General features: G+C 44.7%; 1 protein-coding gene across 1 annotated transcript in view; it reads right to left on the bottom strand.

The window, feature by feature from the left end:
- The window catches only part of PLXND1 (plexin D1), a 245944-nt gene extending 221854 nt beyond the window's left edge, over positions 1-24090 (bottom strand). Inside the window, exon 1 of the mRNA XM_053295803.1 lies at positions 22248-24090. Within this exon, the coding sequence (XP_053151778.1) occupies positions 22248-23822 (1575 nt within the window). The 5' untranslated portion in view covers positions 23823-24090. The remainder of the gene's footprint in view (positions 1-22247) is intronic.
- Positions 24091-24744: the final 654 nt, after the last annotated feature.

The following is a 24744-nucleotide window of genomic DNA, read 5'->3' on the forward strand; positions in this document are numbered from 1 at the left end:
CAGAGAGTTTTTCTCCCTCTCTCACAACACTAGAACTAGGGGTCATCCCGTGAAACTGAAGACCAGGAAATTTAGGACTGACAAAAGGAATTACTTTTTCACACAGCACATAATTAAACTATGGAATTCTCTGCCACGGGATGGATGAGGTGATCGACACTAGCTTGGATGGCTTTGAAAGGGGCTTAGACAAATTCATGGAGGACAGGCCTATTGATAGCTACTAATCTGGTCACTATAGGTCAGCCTCAGAAGCAAGATGCCTCTAAATACCAGTTGCAAGGGAGCAACAGCAGGAGAGAGTTATGCCCTCACCTCTTGCCTGTGGGTCTCCCAGAGGCATCTGGTGGGCCACTGTCTGAAATAAGATGCTGGCCTAGACAGACCTTGGGCCTGATCCAGCAGAACTGTTCTTATGTTCTTATGACATGCTTGAGTATTAGATGCATTCCAAAGTGCAACCAGTCCATGCAACATATGGTCTGTTGGCTGTTCATCAAATGCATGCTGATGCACATCCAAGCCACAAGATATTCATAGTAGATAAGCATAACAAAACATGATGGTATTTGTGCAGTGTCAGGTATTGGATTTTAATGTTCACTCTGTTAAATCAGGAATGGGGTACAATTCTGAACTATACTGACACAATAATCTAAGATTGCAGTAATTCCTTACAGAGTTTTACTGCTTTACGCAGTATTTAAAGATCCCTTACATCTTTAGTGCAGGACCTTCCGTTTCTGGTCACTGTGTCGTGGTAGTAATATTTAAATGACTTAACCTCTTCTTTTGCCCCTTACCAAATCCTCTGCTCATCACACACACACAAGCCCTGAACAATACCACAAGGCTCCTGTTCAAAGCTGACTGCAGCCCTGAGTGAGCACGCCAGTTATGGACTAGGAATACACCACAACATTTAGTGGTAAGTGCCCAGTTTTTATATTTATTTAAATCCCACCCTCCCTCCAAGAAGTTTAGGGCAGCACACATCAATCCTAAGAACAATTCTGTGAGGCACACTAGTCCAGAGATGTGGGGTGGACATTTTTTCTTTGAAAATTTCTCCATACTTCATTTTTATGTGAAAAAATGCATTGGTTGTCATCCAGACTAGCATTCCACGCATGCAGCAATGCAAGTTCCAGACTACTGCTGTGCTATTGCTTGAGTGCAGGATGCAGCTATTTTTTGCCAATCTCTCCTTCTCTCTAAAGCACACCATGAGTCACCAAAATTTGACAGAGGGTTGCAGAAGGCTTGCCACACAGTGCTGGCAAAATGTCAACTGGCCACAGGGATATTCCTGGACATTTATTTGTTTGTTTGTCTATCTATCTATCTGTCTGTCTGATTTATATACCGCCCTTCCAAAATGGCTCAGGGTGGTTAAAAGGACTTTATGGGGAAGTGAAAATTACCTCATCTACCCATATAGCCTGGATGGCAAGCCTCATACACAGCTCATTTCTTTGTTGTTTGCAGGGACAGAGCTCTTGCTTTGCCCTTGTAAACCTGCCTAGCATGTCAGCCAATGTTTTTTCAAGTGATGAAAATGACACCCTATGAATTGTGTATGAGAGAGTACATATATGTTTTATTGATTTAATCTATTGAGTACTCCCATAAAAATAATTTCTTTCCACAGAAAACTTTGTATTTGTTTCAGTATAAAGTTAAACCACATTAAGAATTTTTATTGATTCCTGCCCACCCACTCTCCAATCAAATATTTCAGTTTAACTACTTGGCTACTTGAAAAACTTTGGGGATAAAGCATGGGAAATTAAAATGCCTTTTTAAAAAACAGCCCTATATAAATAGGACAAGTAACATGCCAAATCAGTTTACGATCTATTTAAGGGCATGAGGGAAACTGGCATTTAGAAAAATGCAAATTTTATGCAGATGAGGGGAAATCGGCATGGGAAATTTTCAAATTCATGATCAGGAATACTGTGAATGTGACATATTTGTACATCTTGGTGGTACAGATACTTCAGCAGTTAAAAGCCATAGCCAGGTTAATGTAGTAGTAGAGTGTTCTGTAACAACCTTAGACATAAAAGATAATCAACTAATAAACAAAATGGGGTGAGAAGAGCTGAAGTAGCCTGCTAAAAACTGTTCCCAGATACTGCACACTATACCTGATTTTTCTATCAGCATTTTTTCCACAGCTGACGACTGCTGCTATTCTATATACATTACTATAGGAATGTGGCATTTAATAAGTACAAATGCAGTCTATACCTCAGTTATTACAATCTTGAGCTGCAATTGTGCATTCAATAATACTTGGGGAATAACTGGAAAAAGTATCTCAGCATACTATACATTTAAATTGGTTTAATAGGCATTTCCCTCTCTCCTGAGAACTGTGAGGAGTGCTAGAAATCTCTTCCAAAGAATCCACAGCATGCTCACCAAACTATAGTTCCCAAAATGCATTTATGTGAACCATAGCAGTTAAACCGAAATAAAACCAAAACCACTATTTTAGATAAGCCTTTAGACAGCATTCAGGATTACTTGAAAAATAAACTACTCAGAAAGTTACTTTACCCATTGTTTTGTACATACAAGTTAATACAGACATAAAAGGCTGGAGTTCCCCAGTTCATTTGCATGTGTCTTATGTGTTGTGATTTACTAATTCACTTTAATGGCTGTGTATAAAGAATATGGTATAGTCATTATTCCAGTTTACTTAAAGCAACACAATAGAGCATTATCTTGCATGCATGCTAATTATCAACCCATCCATTAAGCAGGTGAGTCACTTTTAGCAAAAGAAATAGTCCCACTGATTTCCAGGAGTCTATATTAATATGTTTGCGGCATCTGAGCAAAATTAAAAATAACAAAAAGCCAATGTAATTCTTCCTGCTATTATTCATTACGTATCCCATACATTTACATTTAAAAGCAATTGAGCAGCCCAGCTACAGTAGCAGCAGCAACATCTAAGACCAGGAGAGCTGACATTTTATGCCATTGATCACACACACACACCCCCAAGCCATTTGTAGTCATCCTTGGTAGCAGGAAGACCTGGGCAGCAGATTGTCTGGCTGCCAAAATGATGGAAATACCCCACCCTTTAGGAACAAAAACATCTGGTGCTACCTAGACTTGGTTGCTAGGTAGCACACTTCTGGGCGGGGAGGGCTATTCTCCACCATGAGAATAGCCTAGAGCTTCCAAAGAGGAGCAGTTTGGAGCTGCCACAGTAGCAACAGGAACATCTAAGCCTTGCGGGGTGGACATTTTCCATCATCACCTCTCAGAGCCCTCATCAGCCAGCATTGCCTTTTCAAAAACCATTCAGTACTTATTATATAGTAACTTTCTTTCCATTACCTGAAGGCCTGTTATTAGGCAGAAAGGCGGGATAGAAATATTTCTTCTAATAAATAAAATAATAATAAAGTAGTAGTAGTAGCAGTAGTAGTAGTAGTAAATGAGATCCATTTAATCCCAAACGATACTTCCTACATTGGAGGCAGTTACTGTCAGAGGAGTGATCTTGTCTCCAATCTTGCGTAGGGCTCACTTATTCACTCTTTTTGAGTGCAACACTATCAGCTGTGTTGGCTAAATGCCCTTACTGCTGAGTGACAGTGCTGAAACAAATGTATTAGCTTTCTATTTTTGCTGTCTTTAATTCACCCTAAGAGGGGTTAAACCACACAGTGTGTTCCATTTCTTCTGTGTCCTGTAATATATTTGCTCCCATACAAGGAAAAGTGATTGCCTTCAAGCAAGATCTTATGCTTGACAAAGGCTGAAATCATGTGTGTTCTTTTCCCCTCCAAACTTTAGGGTGACTCACAAACTACTGATTGAGAAAGTCTGCTTTAGTATTACTTGGTTTTTATATTGATCAGCCTACTGGTCATTTTTCACCTAATTAAACAAAATATACTAGCCCATAGGACTAATTATTATTTTTTTTTAAAAAAAAATGCTTAAGCACTTAAACTGGGTTTGGGCAAGAACTCACTAAGCTCTTCTCACGAGCAGCAAAAACCGGGCAGAAGCCCAGCCCGGTTTTTGCTGCTCATGAGAACCAGCGGCAATGTGGCGGAGAACCCTCTTAGGTAGCCCGTCGCCTAACCCAAGTTTTGGGCATGAGTGCATCCAAACACTTCGTTAAATGATCGTGTGTCAGTCAGCAGCTGTGGCTGACACACCATAATTTAACCCAGTGTTTGGGTGCACTTGCACCCAAAACCTGGGTTAGGTGACGGGCTACCTAAGAGGGCTTGCTGTCGCGCTGCCACCAAGAACCACATAGATCCCGGCGGTTCTCACGAGCAGCAAAAACAGGGCTGGACTTCCCTAGCCCGGTTTTTGCTGCTCGTGAGAATAGTTTCACTAACTGCTGAAAAGTGGCTTTTATAATAGAAAAGCAAATAGACACTTAACTATAACACCAGGACCCCTACTGTTACAACATACTTTTCTGCTGTGAATTCAGAGCCAGGAAATAAAATGTGTTGGAATGTTTCATTGTTTTGAGGGTGAAAACCAATGTAGTATTTTTCAGTGCAAAGAAACACAACATTACAATTTCTTTTTTTGCTACAGCAGCTCAAGGAGGGTTGTTAAAAGCAGGTTGTTAGCTCACTCATGATAACAATCATTAAGAAAAATGCGGGCAGGGGGAGAATAAAAAGATCTCCTTCCAAGTGAATGGCAGACAATGGGGCTTCCAGTGGACCTAGTCAATGTTTCTAGAAACTCAGAGTTCAAATTAATGGGACATATAAAAATATTAAGCAAAAGCAAACAACACTAGCACGCTCCACACTGGGCATTGCAAAATCTTCAATCCAAAATTGTCAAAGGACTTTCGAAACTTACTGCTTTTCACCCAGTGAGAACGGTGTGATAATAGAAACAGAGTCATTGTAACAGATCAGAAAATGAGAGCATGCAGAGAAAGAGGATTTTTTTTTTAAGGCTTCAAAATCCAAACCTTTTCCTCTAAAACACTTTCAGTACTTTCAATGACTCTATTTTGAAGTAGCTGGTTTTTCATGCATTAAAGTCTAACTGCCTGATCCCATGCATGGCTGTTTAGATGTAAGAGCACGAAATCCAGCACTAAGCTACCCCCTTGCTCTGGCATTCAGAGCTGTGCTAAAGCAGCAGGGCTGGAGAACAATCTTAGGAACTTAGGATGCTGCCTTCTACTGAGTCAGACCATTGGTCCATCTATTTCAGTACTGTCTACACTGGGTTTCAGGCAGGAACCTAGCCCTATCTGGAGATGCCAGGGATTGAACCTGGAACCTTCTTCATGCAAAGCACATACTCTACCATGGAGCAATGGCCCCATTCACATCCCTGCATGGTGTAGCAGCAAGGAATTTTCCTGAGGCTGGAAGGGAATGGAGAAGAAGCAAAAAGAGAAGCAGGCCCTCTTCTGGCCTCCCAATCCCTGCAGAGGGCTCCTAATATAAGAACACTGCACTGGTGCCGAAATGCAGCAGAAGCGCTTTACTCTTTATGTCTGAAGGTACTTCTCTATTTACCATCACACAGGGCATCAGGCAGCAGTGATATAGGAAGATGCTGAAAGGCATCATCTCATACTGCGCGGGAGATGGCAATGGGAAACCCCTCCTGTATTCTACCAAAGACAACCAAAACTCTGTGGTTGTCAGGAGTCGACACTGACCCGACGGCGCAACTTTATTTTAGGGCAGAGTAATCATTGTCCTTCACAAGATGCTGCTGTAGTCGTTCTGGCACAGGAGCAAACTACACATGATGTTTAATGCCTCATTAGCCCTTAGTTAGGATTAACTTTTTAAAAGACAATAACAGTTGTGGGAGGCTTGATCCAGATTAGGACCATGATGTGGGGGAGAGGAACACTTTGCCTTTGCCACAGGGTCTGGCACCTCCACAGCTACTATTTGCTCTAAAGGGAAAGCTCCCATTGACATCAATATGAGTTCTCCTCCTGGGGTAAATAGCAGCTGCAGGGGGAGGGGGAATCCAGATCAGGACCATGGTAGGGCGAAGAATTTTTTTTAAAAAAAAACCCTCCCTACACACCATGGTCCCAACCCAGGCTCCCCCCATAGCTGCTGCTGACTAAAGAAAAACTAAGTTTGTCTAGGTTTACAATGCAGTAAAAATAACATGCACCTTGGCTTCTTAGCAGAAGTTTCCAGCACAATAGCTACTGCCAAGAACATGATCGGGCTGCCTGTCCTATTAATTGCACAACTTAGACGTTATCAGAAATTCATTCTGAAAACCTTGCTTAGGACACACGTGGTGAAATTCATAGCTCCATATTGGACTTCCACAATGCAACTTCAAATGCATCTGCCATCCTGAATTGGGGTTGATGACATCACCACAAACTATGCCATTGAGGTGTCCTTATATGTCACTCATTACAACTGTACCAATTTTCAGTTAGATGGTCGACAAGTTAGCCCACTTGCACCTCAAATGTCCACGTGTCTGCCATCTTGAAACAGGTTAGATGTCATCATTAAAAACTACACCATTGAGTCATCCCTATGTGTTTCTACAGCTGTAGCTAATTTGGTTTAAATCAGTTAGACAGTTCAAAAGTTAGCCCACTTGTGCCTCAAATGTTTATGCATCCACCATCTTGAATCACAAACGATGCCGTTGAGATGTCCCTACAACTGTACTCAGTTTGATTCATTGCGAATTTGATAGGGAGACACACAGAGACATACGAACACACACAGAGACACACAGAATGCCGGGTGATCTCATAAAAATGTTTTGTGGACTGAAACCACAAAATGTTCATCTCAGAGCTGTAATTAACACCATGCTGACTCAAGATGTTGAAATTGTTAAACAATACATATATTTATTAAATGTATGTACTGTTCCACCACAAAGCTCTTCTGACCAGTTTATGATAAAATGCAATACAATGCCATAATGCATAAAATAAAAACAAATAATAAGAGTGTTGGGCACCCTTTGTAGCCCGTGTATGCAGCAGCTTAGGCTCCAGCCTCAGAGTTCGGGCCTTTGAGCTCGCCTCCTCACAGATGCCTGTTTGCATCACAGGCCACCTGTTACAATGCTCTTGCCCCTTTAGACCCTTGGATACTGGAGCTCCCACTCACTGGGCAGCTCTCACCAGACTGGCTCCTCATCATTGGCCAGCCAGTCTTTATATACAGTCAAGATCTCACTGGCAGTCTTACAAGAGTTCCCGGTCTTGCTGCAACTCTTGCGAGATCTGCAGGTCTCACGGGACCTCAGTGCGAGATCTTGCGAGCCTGCTCCCAGGCCTCATGAGATTTTGCCATTCAAGCCCGATGCTTTGTCAAGCTCAGACGGGGGCCAGGAAGAGCCGGCTGGGCTTGGCCAGGGGTTCATCATGGCGTCTGAGGATAACAGGGTAGCCTTCAGATGCCAAGGAAGGGTCCATTGTCATTGCCCACTGCCCCTGGCGGGCAGGACATGGCAACAGGACCCTGACATAGGGCAAGGAATGAGGCACAAAAAACTCCAGCTATTTGATATAAAACAGCCACCTGAAAGCCAGGAGCAAGGAGCAGAAGCAAACCTACTTGTGCAGGTAATTACAGAGTAAGGGTATCCTATGAAGGATATTGTAGCCAAACACTGCACTTCATATGGCAGGGGCACTTTCAAGGGAGTCTCCGTGGACAGTTTTAAGGCATGGTAGAGGAGAAAATACATGGGAGGAAGTAGCCTTCCAATAGGTAGGGCATCAACTGCTCAATTTAAGGTTTCAGCTCAGATTATCACCTCTGCCTTATTTGTATTGAGCTTCACTTTACTGCTCCTCATTCAGTCCATTACTGACTCCAGGCAACGATTCAGGGATTCTACTGTCTCACTTCTTTGAAGAGAAGGGGAGATATTGAGTGTTATCAACATACATGAATGCGTTACTACTGTAAAGTAATGTGACCTTCTCCAAACCCTGCCAAGATAGTCCAGAAGAATACCATGGTTGATTATATCAAAAGATGAGACTCAACAGGGACACACTCCTCTGTATATCACCTGGCAAGGGTTGACCAGAAGGACCAAGACAGTCAAAAAACCAGGCTTGAATACAGGCTGAAATAACTAAAAGGACCTGGAGCTGACTAATATACAATATATTAATTTCAACCCTACACTTCTTGCAGCTTCCATGGTAAAACACTTAACAAGCTCTGTAACATTTGGGTTCTGTGTTGCTTGAAAACTTGCATGTTCGTAGACTGACAGAAAGATTACACTATGAACAAAAGTGGCGCCAGAGTCCTCAATATTGTCATGGAGGCTCCACAGAATATGCCATTCATAGGCATGACCAAAGAAGCGAAAGGAGGGGGAGAACTTGTCCTGTCCTTAATTTTGAATGTGGGACAGCTAATTGGGGTTCATCTTTGTTCATGTCCCAGCCCTCATTTCTAAGCCTCAGGTTTCCATACTCTGAGATCTAAATGGATACCTGTCTCTACATGTGTTTTTTCTGCCAATGGTACACTTCATTTAGGTGCCAATTGTACACTTCATTTGGCACGCACATTTTATGAAAAGTGAAGCCAACAGAGAGAATAGATCTGCTTATTGCTTCTTTCCTGTTTGCCACAGTCACGTCAAAGCAATGAAGTCCCTAACCAATCAGTCCCTAACCTTCTCCCTGAATCCCTGGTGTGGAAGATGAGGAGTGAAGAACTGCAAAAAAGCTGGCTGTATGTTAGAGTCTGTGTGAGCAGCACATGTATCAGATCAGCCCTACTCATTTTTAAATTAAACTAAACCTCTCTACTTATTTATGTAGATTGCACCGTTGCAAAAGTGACTGCAATTTAAAACATAACATCAGTTTGGGGAACTGAGGGAATGGTTGCATTGATCCTAATTAATAATTTTGATAAGCATAAATGTTTCCAGAATAAAAGATAAATGAATCAATCCTATATTTATTGAAGCTAGTGGTGAGCAGGAGAAAAATGAATGAATGCATACTACAGTTGATTAATTAACATTCATTCATGCACAATAACCACAACCATATCATTGTTTCAAGACGGAAAGGGGTAGAAATCACTAAAAGAACAATAACTAAATGAATTAAACTACCTTGACAGCAACAGAGTCAGAGAGGGAATGTTGTCAGGAGTGGAGTACTCCCAAAGGCATTCCTCCGTGAGCTACATGAATGCTTGAGAGAGGCCAACAGCACTCCTTTCCTCAAAATTGAACAGGCCTCCAAATGTATCCTAATTCTACCAGGTGCTGAATACACGCTAAGGACTCTTGCATATGCAACTGTGTAATTGTCAAAGAATTTTTAATTGCTATGACAACTAGATGAGATACTGAGTTCTCTTTTTATATCTATTAAATTTTACGGATGTTATTTTCAAAGGCCTCAAAGTAACTTCTACTCCACTTCTAAACACATTGACTTGGAAATATGTCCCATTAATATCCATGGAACCTACTTTCAAATAAACCGCTTAAGCCTTAGGGCTCCAGGTTCTACTGAAAACTGATGGTTCTCCTCACTTTAAGAAAGACTCTGAGTCATTCTTGACCTTTAAAATATTTATTCTAAAGAGAACCAATTATTTATTTATTTATTTATTTATTTTATTTAGACATTTATATCCCGCTCTTCCTCCAAGGAGCCCAGAGCTTAATCATAAATTAATTAATCATAAAAAGGCCATATATACAAGCAAAGGAACCATGCACATGACCGGGTGGATGGAGGTGCATGCGCAGGGGAAGGCTTGCCCAACACATCTTCCCCCAAGACAATTACTAGAACTGGAGTGAGGACCGTGCTCCCAGATTATCCATGCTGGCAGTGCAGCATGGAGCTCCAGAGGCCGGGATGACATGTCTAGACCTCCATATATCCCACAGTGCACCATGTTACATGCAGGGTGCACTAGGGGATTCTCCCTGGAGACGGGTGCTCTGGGAGCCTGTCTCTGTGTCATATTGGTCCAAGCACTGCAGTGCTGATAGCAGGGAACGCACTCACACACAGAACTCCGGCTGATCTCATAAGCCTACTAGAAAGTAGGCTAAAAAGTCACAGGAGACTACAAATTTGATCAGAGGAGAAGGTGGGAGTGCTTAGCCTTTTCCTCTTCAACCATCATCTGCTCAACATCAGTCCTCCCAAACTGTTCTTCCGCTTGCCCTGGAAGAGACATGGGTACCGATGTATTTTTCCAAGCAGGTGGAATAGCCGTTTGGAGGTGGCAATTCTGAGTGAAAAACAGCTGTATGGGAGTGAGGAAAATACTCCCACTCCTCTGCCACTCCACCAATCAAATTAATAGTCTTCTCAGTTGCTTTTTATTTAAAAAAAATTTCTAGAGAAAGTTGTACATAATTGCATGTAACATGTAGTTTGGCCTTTGCCTTAAAATATGCCTGCAATGGTTGCTTTCGGCATGATTTGTACTTGAATGTACTATGAACAGTTCCCACCTTATTCCATGTCCTGTTCTGATCAGTAGCCCACTTCGTTTTTTAGCATGGCCATTAGCACTTTGTTAAACAAGCATTAACCTCTATGGGGTGTCCTCTATGCTTGTTCAGCCAGACATTCTGTATTGTCTCTCATCCACCCATTGCCTTAATGCTCTTTCTCTACTATAAGTTTCTTTTTCTTTTGCTCAAAAACAATGGCTGACATGATGAGGAAAATTACTCAAAGAGTTCCATTGAAATTAAAAGAACAAATTATGCTTAACTTGTCCTTTTAATGTCAATGGGACTACTCTGAGTAATTTTCCTCATCACATCAGCCAGTGAATGTGTGCATTTTCACTTATTTGCCCACTCCCACATAACCTCATTTTTATTTTTGTGTGTTTTCTTTTGTTTCTGTTTGGTCTGACATTGCAGAGCACTAGCAACTTCTGAATCTCTCAGGCAGAGCTCCTCATTCATTTTTTTCACTCCAGAAGTTACAATCCAGAAGTTACCATACCTGCCAACATGTCCCTATTTTCCCATTCAAGTGATTGGGAAAATAGGGACATGTTGGCAGGTATGAGTTACTAGTATGTATGTACAATGATCCACAGCTGTCTGTGTGTACATTCACCATTATTTTCAGCATACAAAAATTATCCAACTGCCCTTTCCAAAACTCCTCAAAGTCCCAAAATAAAGAAGAGCTTATACACAAGATATGTGCAAAGAGTAGTAGGGGACACTGAGAGACAACCAAGGATAAACTAGAACAAAATAAAAAGAGGAACGTGCAGTACAGTCCATAATCATGCCACATTTTTCTCAAAGTTTCTATTTCAGAAAGTGCCCCCATAAAATACCCCTCCACATTGCTCCATAACAACCCCCACCCAGTTCCAAAAGGTAGTTTTTAGGTATTGTGTGGGGGTTTTCTTTCTTTTTTAATGAGGATGTGCTGCTAGTGCACACATGTGATTTCCCCATTTTTACAGTCTTGCACCAATACTAAGGAACAGTATGGATGTTTATAGTGTACCTTCAGATAATTTTTTTAATGGGCTGCACATGCAATCTAGATGAATATGACCTTCTTGTTCTTTACTCTGTCCTCACTCCCAATCATGTATGACACAGGGAGGCGGTGGATGTCCTGAATCGGGGGCTGGAGGCCGTGATGGGCTGGATGTGGTCTAACAAACTGAAATTGAATCCGGATAAGACGGAGGTACTGTTGGTCAGTAGGAGAGCCAATCAGAATGAGGAGATTTTACTGGTTCTGGATGGGGTTGCACTCCCCTTGAAGGAGCAAGTACGCAGCTTGGGGGTACTACTGGACCTGGCTCTGCTTTTGGAAGCTCAGGTAGAGGCGGTGGCCAGGGGTGCCTTTGCACAGCTTCGGCTAGTGTGCCAGCTGCATCCCTTTCTCGAGAAAGCAGATCTGGCCACGGTTACCCACGCCTTAGTCACGTTGCGGCTGGATTACTGTAATGCGCTCTACGTGGGGCTGCCCTTGAAGAATATCCGGAAACTGCAGCTAGTGCAAAACGCGGCAGCGAGGGTTTTATCCGGAGCTGCCCGTTGGGAACATATCACCCCCATTTTGAAAGAGCTGCACTGGCTGCCGGTTCGTTTCTGGGTCCAATTCAAGGTGCTGGTTTTGACTTTTAAAGCCCTAAACGGTTTGGGCCCGGGGTATTTGAGGGACCGCCTGCTCCCCGCTTGACGAGGACATCTGAGGGGGCCCTGCTCCGGGTGCCGACAATGAGGGAGGCCCAGCTGTCGTGCACTCGGAACAGGGCCTTCTCTGTTGCTGCTCCTAGACTCTGGAGTGCTCTCCCAGTGGCCATTCGTTCCTCAGACTCCATCACAGCTTTTAGAAAGCTTTTAAAGACTTGGCTTTTTACCCAGGCTTTTACATAATCATTTTTTAGCTTGGTGTTTTTATTGCTTGGTGTTTTTATTGCCTTTATTGTATGTTTTAATTTTTGTAAACCACCTTGGGGTTTTCTTTTAACATATAGAAATGTAAAATGTAAAAATAAATAAATAAATAAATCTACCTTATAGAGGATTTGAGGACATAATAAATCTAAATCAAATGTAAAAGAAATGCTATCCTTAAAGTACCAATATCTATCTCATTGTTCATTACAGATTTAACTATGGTGAATCAAAGTTAGAAGTCATGCAGTCCAGGGATAGTCCTAAAACTTGCCATTAATCATACTCTTCCTTTCGGGTCACCTTCAAAATCCATATCTGGGTTTTACCCTCCAAAGACCTGGAGATCTGATAGTTCAGCCACAGTAAATATCAGAACTAAGGTTGTGTACAAACTGCAGTTTGAGCACTTTTGCGGACTGGGCACTTAAGGAAAAGGAGGGCAGGTCCTTACCTGCTCTCCACCACCCCATGCAGCTTCCTGCTGGGGCAGCACACATCTCAATAACCCCTGCACGGCGCCAGCATGCACATGGTGCCTCGCAGGGGTTACTGAGATGCATGCTGCCCCAGCAAGAAGCTGCCTGCACGTAAGAACATCCATGCTGCATCAGGCCTAAGGTTTATCTAGTCCAGCATCCTGTTATACACAGTGGCCCACCAAGTGCCCCTAACTCTGCCGCATGGAGACCGCTCTCCTTTTTCTTAAAGTTCCCGGTCCTTGTTCTCAAAAGGTGCTCGAACCACAGTTTGAACTGCAGTTTGTACACATCCCTAATCAGAACTTAAGCTTAATGAGTTACAGTCGTACATGTGATTGCATAAAGATGTAGTATTTAGTGCATTCACCCTGAAGAACCTGAAATACCACCCCAATTACCAAATTCCTTGGCTCTGGCAGTCTAAAACCTGCACTTGAGATAGAGTTCAGCCTTCCTAAAGCAAACCTATTAATTACTGCACTGAGGCCACAAACCTTAGCACAGCATGAAAGCTGCCATGCCAAATGCATTTGGTGAACAGAGAAACCCTTTCTGATATTGCTGGTAGAAGGCAAAAAAAGGGGAGACCTTTCATGATCTATCTTGCCTGGGAAACAATACGCAAATTATAGAGCAGCCAGAGGGCCCCAGTTCTGTTACCTTTCGTGACACCTCCCTGAGCTACCGTTTTATAAGCCTACAAAGAGCTATGATTGCTTAAAACTAGGGAAGAGTGGGGATGTATATGGATTTCATTAAGGGCCCCTTTACTTTCCTTCTCATAATTTATTTGACCACTGCTATGAAATCAAATGGATGGTTTATGATCCAGTAGAAATGTGTTGTGCATCTTTCTAGAGAGAAAAAGTAGAGAATAAAATAAGACAATCCTACTGTAACTTGATTTTAAGTTTTCTGAAGAGGAAAATAGGAACATTCTGCTGACATTAACATTTATGTTCACTGGGTAACAAATTGCGACAATGGCAAACTTTCACCCCAGAAAGCAGTAAAACAAGGCAGCCTGTGTCCCCTTCTCTCTGAACTCTACACATCCAGCCCTGTCCCAGTACAGGAATATGCAAAGGATGTGGGAAGGGAACAACAGTAATACAACACACATTCTTCGCATCTGTGCAATCCAAAAGGGGGAGGGGGGAGAGCAAAAATGTGAGTCATCACTGATTCACTTGGGACAGAGAACATGGGAAGAAAAGCACTTCTCAGTAAAAGGGGGTGGGGTCAAATTCTTTGCATATGTGTGTACATAAAAAGACTGCACATTTGCCTTCATTTGGTTTTGCGACTACAAAGAAATCCAACAGATTTTCACAATATATCCAGGATTGATAGGTGATAATACTTGACGATAAACCTTAAAGGAAACTTATCCACCATGTTTCTCCTATTCTTCCAAGAGTGACTCGATGAGGCTGTTCTCATACCCAGTCAAGCCCAGCCTGGGGCAGCCCAACCTGATTTAGGCTGGTTGTGAGAAGCGGTGGAACCCTCATGGATCCCTCCATTTCCTGCCCACCTAACCCTCCTAAATCATCTGCTATTAGCTGATGTTAAGGTGCACTTGCACCCTTAACTGACTGCTGGGTACCGTACGTCTCCTCAGGCTGTGTCAGCCCAAGAAGACACAGAGACGGGAGCATAGAGCGTCTGTCTGATAGGGGAATCTCCCAATGCAATGCATGTGCCACGTGATGCATTGTGGGATACCCAGAGGCCGGAACAACATGTTCTGGCCCCGGATCCCTCCACCTTGTTCCGTGCTCCACAGAGCTTCATGGAGCAGGGTTTCCAATGTGGGAGTGTGGAGCGCACTTCCACCACCTTCACCTTGCTCATCTGTGGGGAAGGTAAAATTTAACCTGCCTTCCCCACCCCCGCACTTGGTGATCGTGATAACTTGCCTCCTTGTATTGCAAGTACCCAGTACACAAACCCACAATGTACCATAATATATAAGGAGGATATATACACTTTCATTTTACTACATGTTCTCTCTCTCTCTCTCTCTCTCTCTCTCTCTCTCTCACACACACACACACACACAGTGTAAGGTCCCAAAGACTGCTGTGACTTGTCACAGCATATTTTGTGAAGCAAATCAGGTGAGCTAGACACATGTATTTCCCCTAAAAAATTTATTTTATTTTATTTTATTTCTTTATTTGATTTATTTATATACCACCCTTCCAAAAATGGCTCAGGGAGGTTTACATCAAAATAAAAACAAAACAATTAAAATCAATACTAAATCAATTGAACAGTTAAAATAATTTAAACATTAAAATCATTTTAAACCAACATTAAAAGTATTATAACTATAAATCTAATTAAAAGCCTGGGTGAATAAATGTGTCTTCAGTGCCTTTTTAAAGTTGCCAGAGATGGGGAGGCTCTTATCTCAACAGGGAGCGCATTCCAAAGTCCAGGGGCAGCAACGGAGAAGGCCCATTCTTGAGCAGCCACCAAACGGCAACCACAGACAAACCTCTCCATATGAACTTAACAGGCGGTGGAGCTCAAGTACAAGTGGATGCACACTAAATCTGTGGTTGGAGAGCAACTCAGGTTATGTGTTTTTGATAGAGTAGGGAGGAGGAGGAGTGATCGCCTGGCACAGCAATTCAGCAAGTGGAGGGCATGGGAGAGTTTCCTGTTGCCATGGCTTATAATTCATTCAAAACTCTGTTCACCTACTGAAATGAGGAACTTGCCTGGACACTTGAAATGCTTGTTCCTCTCTTAAGTAGTGTATTACTTAATAGGAAATTGATGGTCAATTCCCTATCAGTATTCCTGACAGGGAATTGAGGGAAATGAAACAACAAGGTGCTGCAGGTGGCCCTCGTGCCTAGCAACAACCTAGTTGTTGGGCTCAATGGAAAAGGTGGTGGTGATAGCCCAGGAGAAAGAGGTGGGTAACTGCTCCATAAAAAGTACTGTTAAACCCCACCCCACCCCCCAATAAAACTCTTCTAAAACATTGTGCAGCAGCAAAACCATCATAAACAAACAAAAAGGTTGAGGGCTAAGATACGAATGCAGAGGAAACCCCTACCCTCCAAATTTCACATGGCAGCAAGGCCACTGCAAGAAGTGATTGCAAAGGGAAGGGAAGTTTGAAAATAAAGCAAGTACTGTAGGCTAGCAACCCAGTGCTAATGGTACCCTAGCAATGCTCTTGGACAAAACACAACAGATATAACAAGAAAGTGATTAATGGCTTCATATACTTGGATTCCTTTAGAGAACATAAAAAGGAATAATAATCAAAATGAGGGGAGACTGTGGGCCTGAAGCAGGGCCAGTGGGTTGGGCCACCAGATCTTTTAAGTACCTAGCAATGCCCCTGTGAGAAAGAAATGGTGGCTCAATTCCATATTTCTGGATGACGCTGATTATCTGAGCCCTTTCTCACGGTTGTGTAAGAGGGTTTCAGGGTGGGCGCAGGGAAGCTTGCCTACCCTGCAGACAATCCAGCTGCCAGGTTTGAGTGGGTCAAGGCACGTGAATCACATGCCCAGATGGTCCACTACTGCCCCAGGCAGCACAGAGGTCAGGATGCAGCGCAAAGGTCATCCCGGCCCCGGAAATCCCACAATGCACTGCACGACTGCTGGCAATGGCCGGGAGCCCGCTTCTGTGCCAGCACTGGCTGGGAGCAACCAGCACTCGCACACAAGCAGTTAGCCCAAGTTAAGGGAGTGCTTATGCCCTTAACCTCGACTAACCAGCGGGCTCTGCAGGCAGGTTTGCCACCACAGCACTGCCAGGAGCCACACAGGTCCTGCCAGTTCTCATGAGCAGTCAAGCCTAGGCTTAGCTGCCATAGACCAGCCTTGGCTGCTTGTGAGCACAGCCTCTCTGGATCCATTTAAATCTGGTTTCTGGCCTGGTCTGGGGACTGAAACAGCCTTAATTGCCTTGGTGGATGACCTACAACAGGAATTAGACAAGAGGGTGCATCCCTGTTGGTTCTACTGGACTTCTCAGAAGCTTCCAATACTGTCAGCCATAGTATGCTTCTAGATAGGCTGGCTTAGATTCAGAGGTGCAGCTAGGTAATTTTGGACCCTGGACCTAATTAGCTGATGATGGCGGGGGGCTGCAAAATAAGCATCATTTCCATATACATACTTTTCACCACAGGCCCACAGGTCTGGGTCAGAGCGCATTTGCAAAAAGGAAAGAAAGGAAAAAAGCCTACACAATCCTCAACGGATTCACATAGCAAATGGATCGTTCACAAACTAACTGGGACACAATACGTATCCCTTGCTCCACAGTTCAAACACAAAACCAACTTGGACATATAGTGCATTAGTAAGGGGTTGTGTGTGAATTAAAACCACAACACATGCCCCTTGCTTCACCGTTCATGCAGCCCTTTTGGATCACAAACCAACTTGAGCATAGTGCATTTGTTGTTGTTGTTTTAAATTATTCAGTTCTAACAGTTAGTTCCACTTTCATTAGATGTAAAGTACTCTATGGATAGAGATGATTCTTTCTGGCAGTTTTGCTGCAGTAGGAAAAAAATTAATTTAAAGTCACAGGATTGACCAATTTCCTTGAAATAAAAATATACAGGGTCTGGCCATCTTGGACTATATGTGTGCCCAATTTTAGAACTCTAGGCCAAGCAATTCTAGAACTATAAAAGGGGTTAAAAGGGGGGGCAAGGATGACCCTTTTTAATGAAGGCAATGGGCAGATTCCTACACATGGGAGTTGAATGATGGTCCAAAGTGGGGGCTTCCATTCCAGAAGTTTTTGTAATTTTCTGTCATGAAACAAGCCATTTATATGACTTTTCTGAAGTTTAAAAAAAAATAAAAATCATTAAAAATCAATTAATCAACTGATCTGCTTCAAAATCAATACACAGAGCCCTTATAACCTGTCCTACATCTATGCCAAATTTCAGAACTCTAGGCCATGCCATTCCAGAAATATAAAAGGGAACCTCTTTTCTCTTGGGGAAAATCATGGGGCCCAGCAAGAGAGTGGAGACATGGACCTGGGCTGTCAGGTTCATGCCTAATGGTGCCCTGGCTGAGATGCAACTTGAGCGTTCTGTTTTGCATTGGCTCCAGTCTTGAAAGATAGATTCCAGAAGGTGCTGCTGAGAGACTTTTCATCACCATTGCTTTACCTATGGTGTACCACAAGGTTCAAACTTCTTCCACATGCTGTTTCACTGGGAGAGGTCATCCGGAGATTTGGAGTTATATGTACTCAATATATAGATGACACTCAGCTCACTCTCTCCATTCTATCTCAATTCAGGGAGATCAGGGAGGTTCTGAATAAATTCTGAGATTGGTAATGGACTGCAACCGGACTAACAAACTGAAGTTTAATCCAAACAACACAAAGACTCTCAGCAAGAATGCAGAGGTCAGGGATGCTGCTTGTCTTAGATAGTATCACGGTTCCTTTAAAGAATCAGGTGTGCAGATTGGGAGTGCTTCTGGACACTGCTTTGCTTCTGGATTCTCATGTGGCAGCTGTGTTTTGGAGGAATGCTCTTGCCCAGAGTGGTTCATTTATTGCACTTGCTTCTGAAGAAGGCAGATGTGGTCATGGTCTTTCATGCCTTCGTTATATCTCAACTGGGCTATTATAACATGTTGTACATCAAGTTGCCTTTTTAAAGCATTCAGAAATTGCTGCAGATAAAAAATGCTGCAACAAAACCTTTGACCAGAGACAGTTATTTGGAGCACGCAGCTCCTGCTTCCCTGGCTTCTGGTCCATTTCTGGGCTCTATTCAAAAAAGCTCTTCTCACAAGCAGCCCAACCCAGGCTAGGACAGCCCTGCCTGGGCTAGGCTGCTCGTGTGGAGTGCCGGGATCGCTTGTGATCCTGGCACTTCCGCCCTGCCTAACCCGATTTTAAACAGCAGCCTTTAGCCAGGGCAAAGAGTGTGAGTGTGCCCTTAGCTCTGGTGCCAGGGTCGTGTGCATGCTCAGGCTGCATGTAGCCCAAGCACACACAGAATCAGGCTCCTGGAGCACCCGATTCCTAGGGGAATCTCCCAGTGTACCACACTTGTTGCGCGATGCATTGTGGGATTCCTGGAGGCCGGAAAAATGAGTCCCAGCCTCCAGATATCTGCGCTGCATGGAGCAGGTCCATCTCTGCCTCTCTCCACTCCCCACCTACCCTCCCCACGGCTATTTTGGTAGTGTGCACAACCTCAAAGTGTTGGTTGTTACCTTTAGAGCCCCCAACAGCTTAGGACCAAGCTATCTAAAGAACCATCTTCTCTGACATGATGACTGGTCATCCACTCAGATCAGCTGGAGAAGCCCATATGTGTATCCCACCAGCATCTGAGGTGCGGTTAGCAGGGACACACAAAGGGGCCTGCTCCACTGCTGTGCTCAGCTATGGAACACCTTGCCTTGCAAGATCCACTTCCCGCCGCCCCCCCCCCCCCTTGCTGATCTTCCACTGCACAGTTAAGACCTTTTTATTCCCTCAGGATTTTGGCCTGACCAATGCTTGATGTTGTCACCAGCTCTTCCCCTTTGAGCACATGCTCTCTGTTTTGTGCTGCAACTGAGTTGCTCTTTTTCCACTGAATCGCTTTTTAGTTTGATGGTTTTTAATGCTTGGTTATAAGCTGCCTTGGTATAAAAAGGTGGTACGAACACACATGTTTTTAATAAATAACAAATACATGTACCTGATGAATCTGTGATGTATAAAGTAGGCCTTAAGCATACCAGAGTTGCTTTAGGAGAACTGACAATTTATTTAATGGACTTAGGTGTGAAAATCATACCCAAGTTCTAAGATCTTCAGGGGAAGACAAATTAAGAATTTGAGGGTCTGTTCAGATGGTATTTTCCTCCAGGGAAAGAATGGATGTAAGACTTAGGCTTGCACACTGTCTTGCAGTTTTCTCCCCCACTCTTCCTTCACTCCCCTCACTGTAAGGAGAAGTGAATGACCAAATCAAGAGTTCCTATATTTATTTGAATGTGGGGTGTCCCTGATCTTAAGAGAATAAAACTACAGGCCTGCTCAACTTTGGCTATCCTGCAGATGTTGGCCTACAACTCCCATAAACCCTGACTACTGGACACTGTGGCTGGGGATTATGGGGGTTATAGTCCAAAAACAGCTGGGGGCCCCAAAGTTGAGCAGGCCTGATTTACTGTCACGGGATCAGTGAAATCCTGTATTAAATTAAACATGGGATCTCCAAATCTGGTGGTTATTCACATCTGTGTACAAGACTGGGGATGGGGGTGAGGTGTTTATTTATTTACATTTATGTTCTACTTTTTCTCCAAGGAGCTCAGAGCTGTACATAAGTTTTCCTCCGAGGAGCTCAGAGCGGTACAATATGTACATGCTTATTTTTATCCTCACAACAACCCTGTGAGGTAGGTTAGGCTGAGAGATACATGACTGGCCCAGAGTCACCCAGTGAGTTTCATGGTTGAATGAGGATTTGAACTCGGGTCTTCCCAGTCCTAGTCCAACACTCTAACCACTACACTATGCTGACTGAGCTTGAGATCCACCCATTCTCCTTGCAACAACATCTGGTGGTGTGGGTACGGTCTAAAAAGGGCCTTAGTTTGGCTAAATTTCAGGTCATGAATTTCAGGTTCCTATAATGCATATTCCAACAAATTCAGAGATCAACTTTGAGAAGAAGCTAAATTCTGATAACAATAACAACTACCACACACAAAAAGTACCATGACACACAGTCATGGAAGCTTTGCAATTTATTTTGGATACAGAATCAAATTGATAAAGATTAAAGGTTCTGGGCTCTAAATCAATCTATCAACATTCAGTGATATTTGGACCCAATGTATTGATTCAGTTCGCTCATGTCAAGAATGCTGTCAACAGATATTAAAATGTCTACAGTGAGCAAAAAACAGGAAAAAACAAATGAAGCACTAGAGAACCAGCTAGAAATGATTTTTCTGGGCGACAGAACAGCCTTCTCCACTTTCATCTAACTCCCCTTGTGACATAAATTTCTGAATTTTTAGAAGTTAGCCAGGAGGTGCAAATTATTACATCCAATGCTTACACCACTAACTGTCATGGGAATTTTGCTTGTGCAAGACTGCAGAATCAGCATAGTGGAAAGAACAAAACATAGCAGAGTCACATCCAAGTAAAAAGTAAATAGCATATTCTTCCAAAACACTAAGCTCTAGACTAGCCTCAATTCTGTCTTCTGGAGCTACTGCATTAGAGAGGTTTCTCTTCTCACTATCTCAATCACACATTTTTTCCAACAGATGTAAAGCTTCGCCTATACCTTGCACTCTGTCTAGTAGGAACAATTCCCAAGGAGGAGGGTTATCACAAGGAGACTGATCACAATGGGTTTCCCAATTCCACAACACTTTTCTGATTTATGAGACTGGACCTGTCAATAACATAAAACGAATCCTGCTAGATTGGACCAAACTCCATCTAGTCCAACATATTGTTTTCAACAGTGGCCAGGCAGGTCCAGGAAGTCCATAAGCAGGGCCTGAAAACAACAGCTATCCCTTCCCACCAACAGGGATTCAGAGAAGCACAAGCTCTGAACAAGCTCATTTAGGTTGATTCTAATAGCTATGGATAGGCTCAGTCTTCCATGTATTTGTCCAACACCCTTCTAAGCCAATTGCCATCACCACATCTTATAGTGATTATGCGTCAATTGCGCATGGTGTGAACAATTTATTTTGTCTGTCTGGAATGTATTAATAATCAATTCCATTGGATGGCCATAGGCTCTAGAGTTATCAGAGAGAAAACATTCTCTTTATACACTTGCTTAACACGCCTAATTTTACATGTATGTATCATGCCCCCCTTAGTTATCTTTTATCTAAACTAAAAAGCCCCAGGCTAAAAAGTCCTACTTTTCTCATAAGGAAAATGCACCAGCTCCTTGATCATTTTGGTTGCCCTTTTCTGCATCTTTTCCAGTTCCATCAGAAAGGCACTCCCCAGTTTATGCACAGGAATTTTCAAATAACCCCATGCAAGCCCACACCCCTAAAGCTGTAAGAACCAGTGCTTAACTTGTAAAGCAAGGCATGCTAGGCCTCAGATTTGCCTAGAAGCCTTACTCCTAATCCCAAAGGTTCAATTTACTCAAAGGGTAGAGAAGAGCTCTCTAAACATACTCAGATGCACTGACTCTCATTAGAGCACATCACAAGTTTCAGTGGTGAGTTTTGGCACTGAAACATGCTGTACTCTAGTCGGCTGAGTTTATGAAGCACTGATACGCTCATACACTGCGGACGGGGCTCATCTCTCCGCCTCTTTCCCACCTACCTGGATTTTCCTCTTCTCGCAGGCAGGCCCGGTGCCTTGCACCACGCTGTCGAGCACAGTGACCAGTCCAGCGTCTGGCGCCACGAAGCACGAGTTTCTGGCCACCCTGATGGTCTCCTCGATCTCAGCGAAGCGGAAGACACAGAGAGCCGCGGGCTGAGGCGCCTGCCGGCCGCCAAATCCGGGCGACCCCGTCCCGGAGGCTTTCTCGAAAACCCCAAAGAGCAGTTCTTCGGGCTCCGGAGGGGAAGACCTTCCCGGGTCAACCTGCAGGGCGGCGCTGGCGGGAAACACCGACACAAGTCGGTTGAAGAAGTCCCCGCCGGCCGCCCCTGTCGTGACCCCTCCGGGCCCGGCGCTGCCACACTGTAGCCCCATCTGGATGTAAGACTCGGTCAGCTTCTTGGTTTCCCCGTTGCTGCTGCTCCCGCCGCCGCCGCCGCCGCCTCCGCCGCTGTCATTGAGTGTGGTCGCCTCCGCCGGGTCCCCCAGGCAGATGCGGGCCAGCAGGCTGTGCGAGTGGCTCTCTTTTTCCCGCGCATTGGCCTCGCTGTTGAGGGCCAAGTAGGCGTAGGAGGAGCCCAGGGGGCGGGCGAGGGGCAAAGAAGGGAAGGAGCCAAGCAGGCGGCCGTTTCCAACGGGGGCACTCCGGGGTAGTGAGGAGCCTCCTGGCCGCGCTTGGGAGGAGCTCCGGCCACTAGAGGCGCCCTTTCTCCGCTCAGGGCGAGAGGGTGGCAGCGGCGGCCGGGCTCCTCGGTGGAGGAAAGCGCGGACGAAGCTGAGCTTGTGGCGCTCCTTAGCGCCCTGCTTGATCTTGAAGATGTTGTCGTCGGACGGGTTGATGTCGAAGGTGAAGAGCCGGGCCAAGTCCCCGCGGGCGTTGAGAGCCCGGATGGCGATTTCCGGCGTGTTCTCGAAGCGGTGGTCCTCCAGGCTTTGGTTGCGCGGGAAAAAAGGGCTCCCCAAGCCCGTGTAAGTAGCCGCCACCAGCAGCCTTGTGTCGTGCCCCGACTGCTTCAGCACCAAGCCGACGGTGGAGGCATTGGCGTGGTTGGCCGCCACGTTGAGCATGCTGGGGAAGACAGTCACCTGGTCGCCGTCTCCTCCACCTGCCCCAGGCGGGAAGGCAACGGCCACCACGGAGATGTTGTCCATGCTGCGCAGCTGGCAGAAGCCCTGATAGACGGAGCCGCAGACCACCAGGATGCCTTGGTCCGGGTCTGGCTGCAGCAGCTTGTTGTAGTTGTCGATCGGCTTCTTGGCATGCTCGCACGAAGCCTGGGGCAACTGAGGAGCGTGGCACAGCGGGTTATCCTCCTTCGGGCCCACCTGCTCTTCCACCTCCAGCGTCAGGTTGGGGCCCGAGAGTTGGTAGAGCCGGTTGACGGCCGCTAGGTAGATCTTGCCTCCCGTGCCATCCAGAGCGAAGTTGTTGGTGGCGGTGTGCGAGACGAACTTGTGCTGCACTTTCAGCCCGCGCCCAGGCACGGCCAGCAGCAGAAGCAGGAGAAAGAAGGCGCGGCGCGGATCCAGTGGCAGCACCTGGTTAGGGCTTCGCCGATCCAGCTGAACCATCCTGCCTCCTGGGCTGCCGCTTTGCACAGAGCATGAGGCTCCTTTGCAAACGAGGCTTTGCAATGACAACAACAAAAAGCACGAGAGAGAGAGAGAGAGAGGAAAACCTGTTTCCTGCAGCGGATCTAACACGCCTCAGCTCCTGAATGACGCCAGAAGGGAAGTCCTGAGCCTTTGTTGCAAGCGATCGGCAGTCCTTTGCCTCTTCACTGGACCGGCGTCTCGAATGGGGTTAAACTGTACGTCTGAGAAAAAGCTGCGCCCTCCCCTAAGTCTGACAGCTTCTCTCCCTCCCTCTCTGCCTGAGGACAAGCCGTCGCTCTCCGACTTCTCCAATGTCCTTTTTTTTCTCCCCTTGACATTGCTCGCCCCCCCCCTTCTTCTTTATTTAGGGTTTGTCATGTGAATATGATTAAGTTAAAGCCGTTTTTCCAAAAGCTGGAAGGCAATCACCACAGCAGCCTAAAACACAAAGAAGCAGCTCTTGATAGCAGCTCCTTTGCTAACAAATAACTCTTGTGTTTGCGTTTTTTGATGTTGGGAAGCAAGAATGCAGGACTCCACTCGCGTGAGGCCGATGGAGGGAGATTGGGGAGGAACAAGAAGACAGAAAACTTTTCTCCTCCAGCCATAAAGCAACATTGCAATCGGGAATAAAAACAGACCTAACCAAACAACGCTAGTTTCAGGCAAGACAACACTAACCGACCTTCTCATTGCACCCTTCCCCACCCCCTGCAAAGAAAACAAGTTAACTCACAATCGTCTTGAAGTGCTTCCCCTCCTCATAAAAAGGGTTTTACAAGAAATGATAACAAAGAAAAGAAGGTCAGGCTATCTAGGGTCTGGGGGTCAGAAATAAATTAAGAGGACAAGTATGTCAAGCATGTAAAATCAGGGAGGGATAAATCAGTTCAGTCTC

This window comes from Hemicordylus capensis, chromosome 2 (genome assembly GCF_027244095.1).
Source record: "Hemicordylus capensis ecotype Gifberg chromosome 2, rHemCap1.1.pri, whole genome shotgun sequence".
NCBI classification, from domain to species: domain Eukaryota; kingdom Metazoa; phylum Chordata; class Lepidosauria; order Squamata; family Cordylidae; genus Hemicordylus; species Hemicordylus capensis.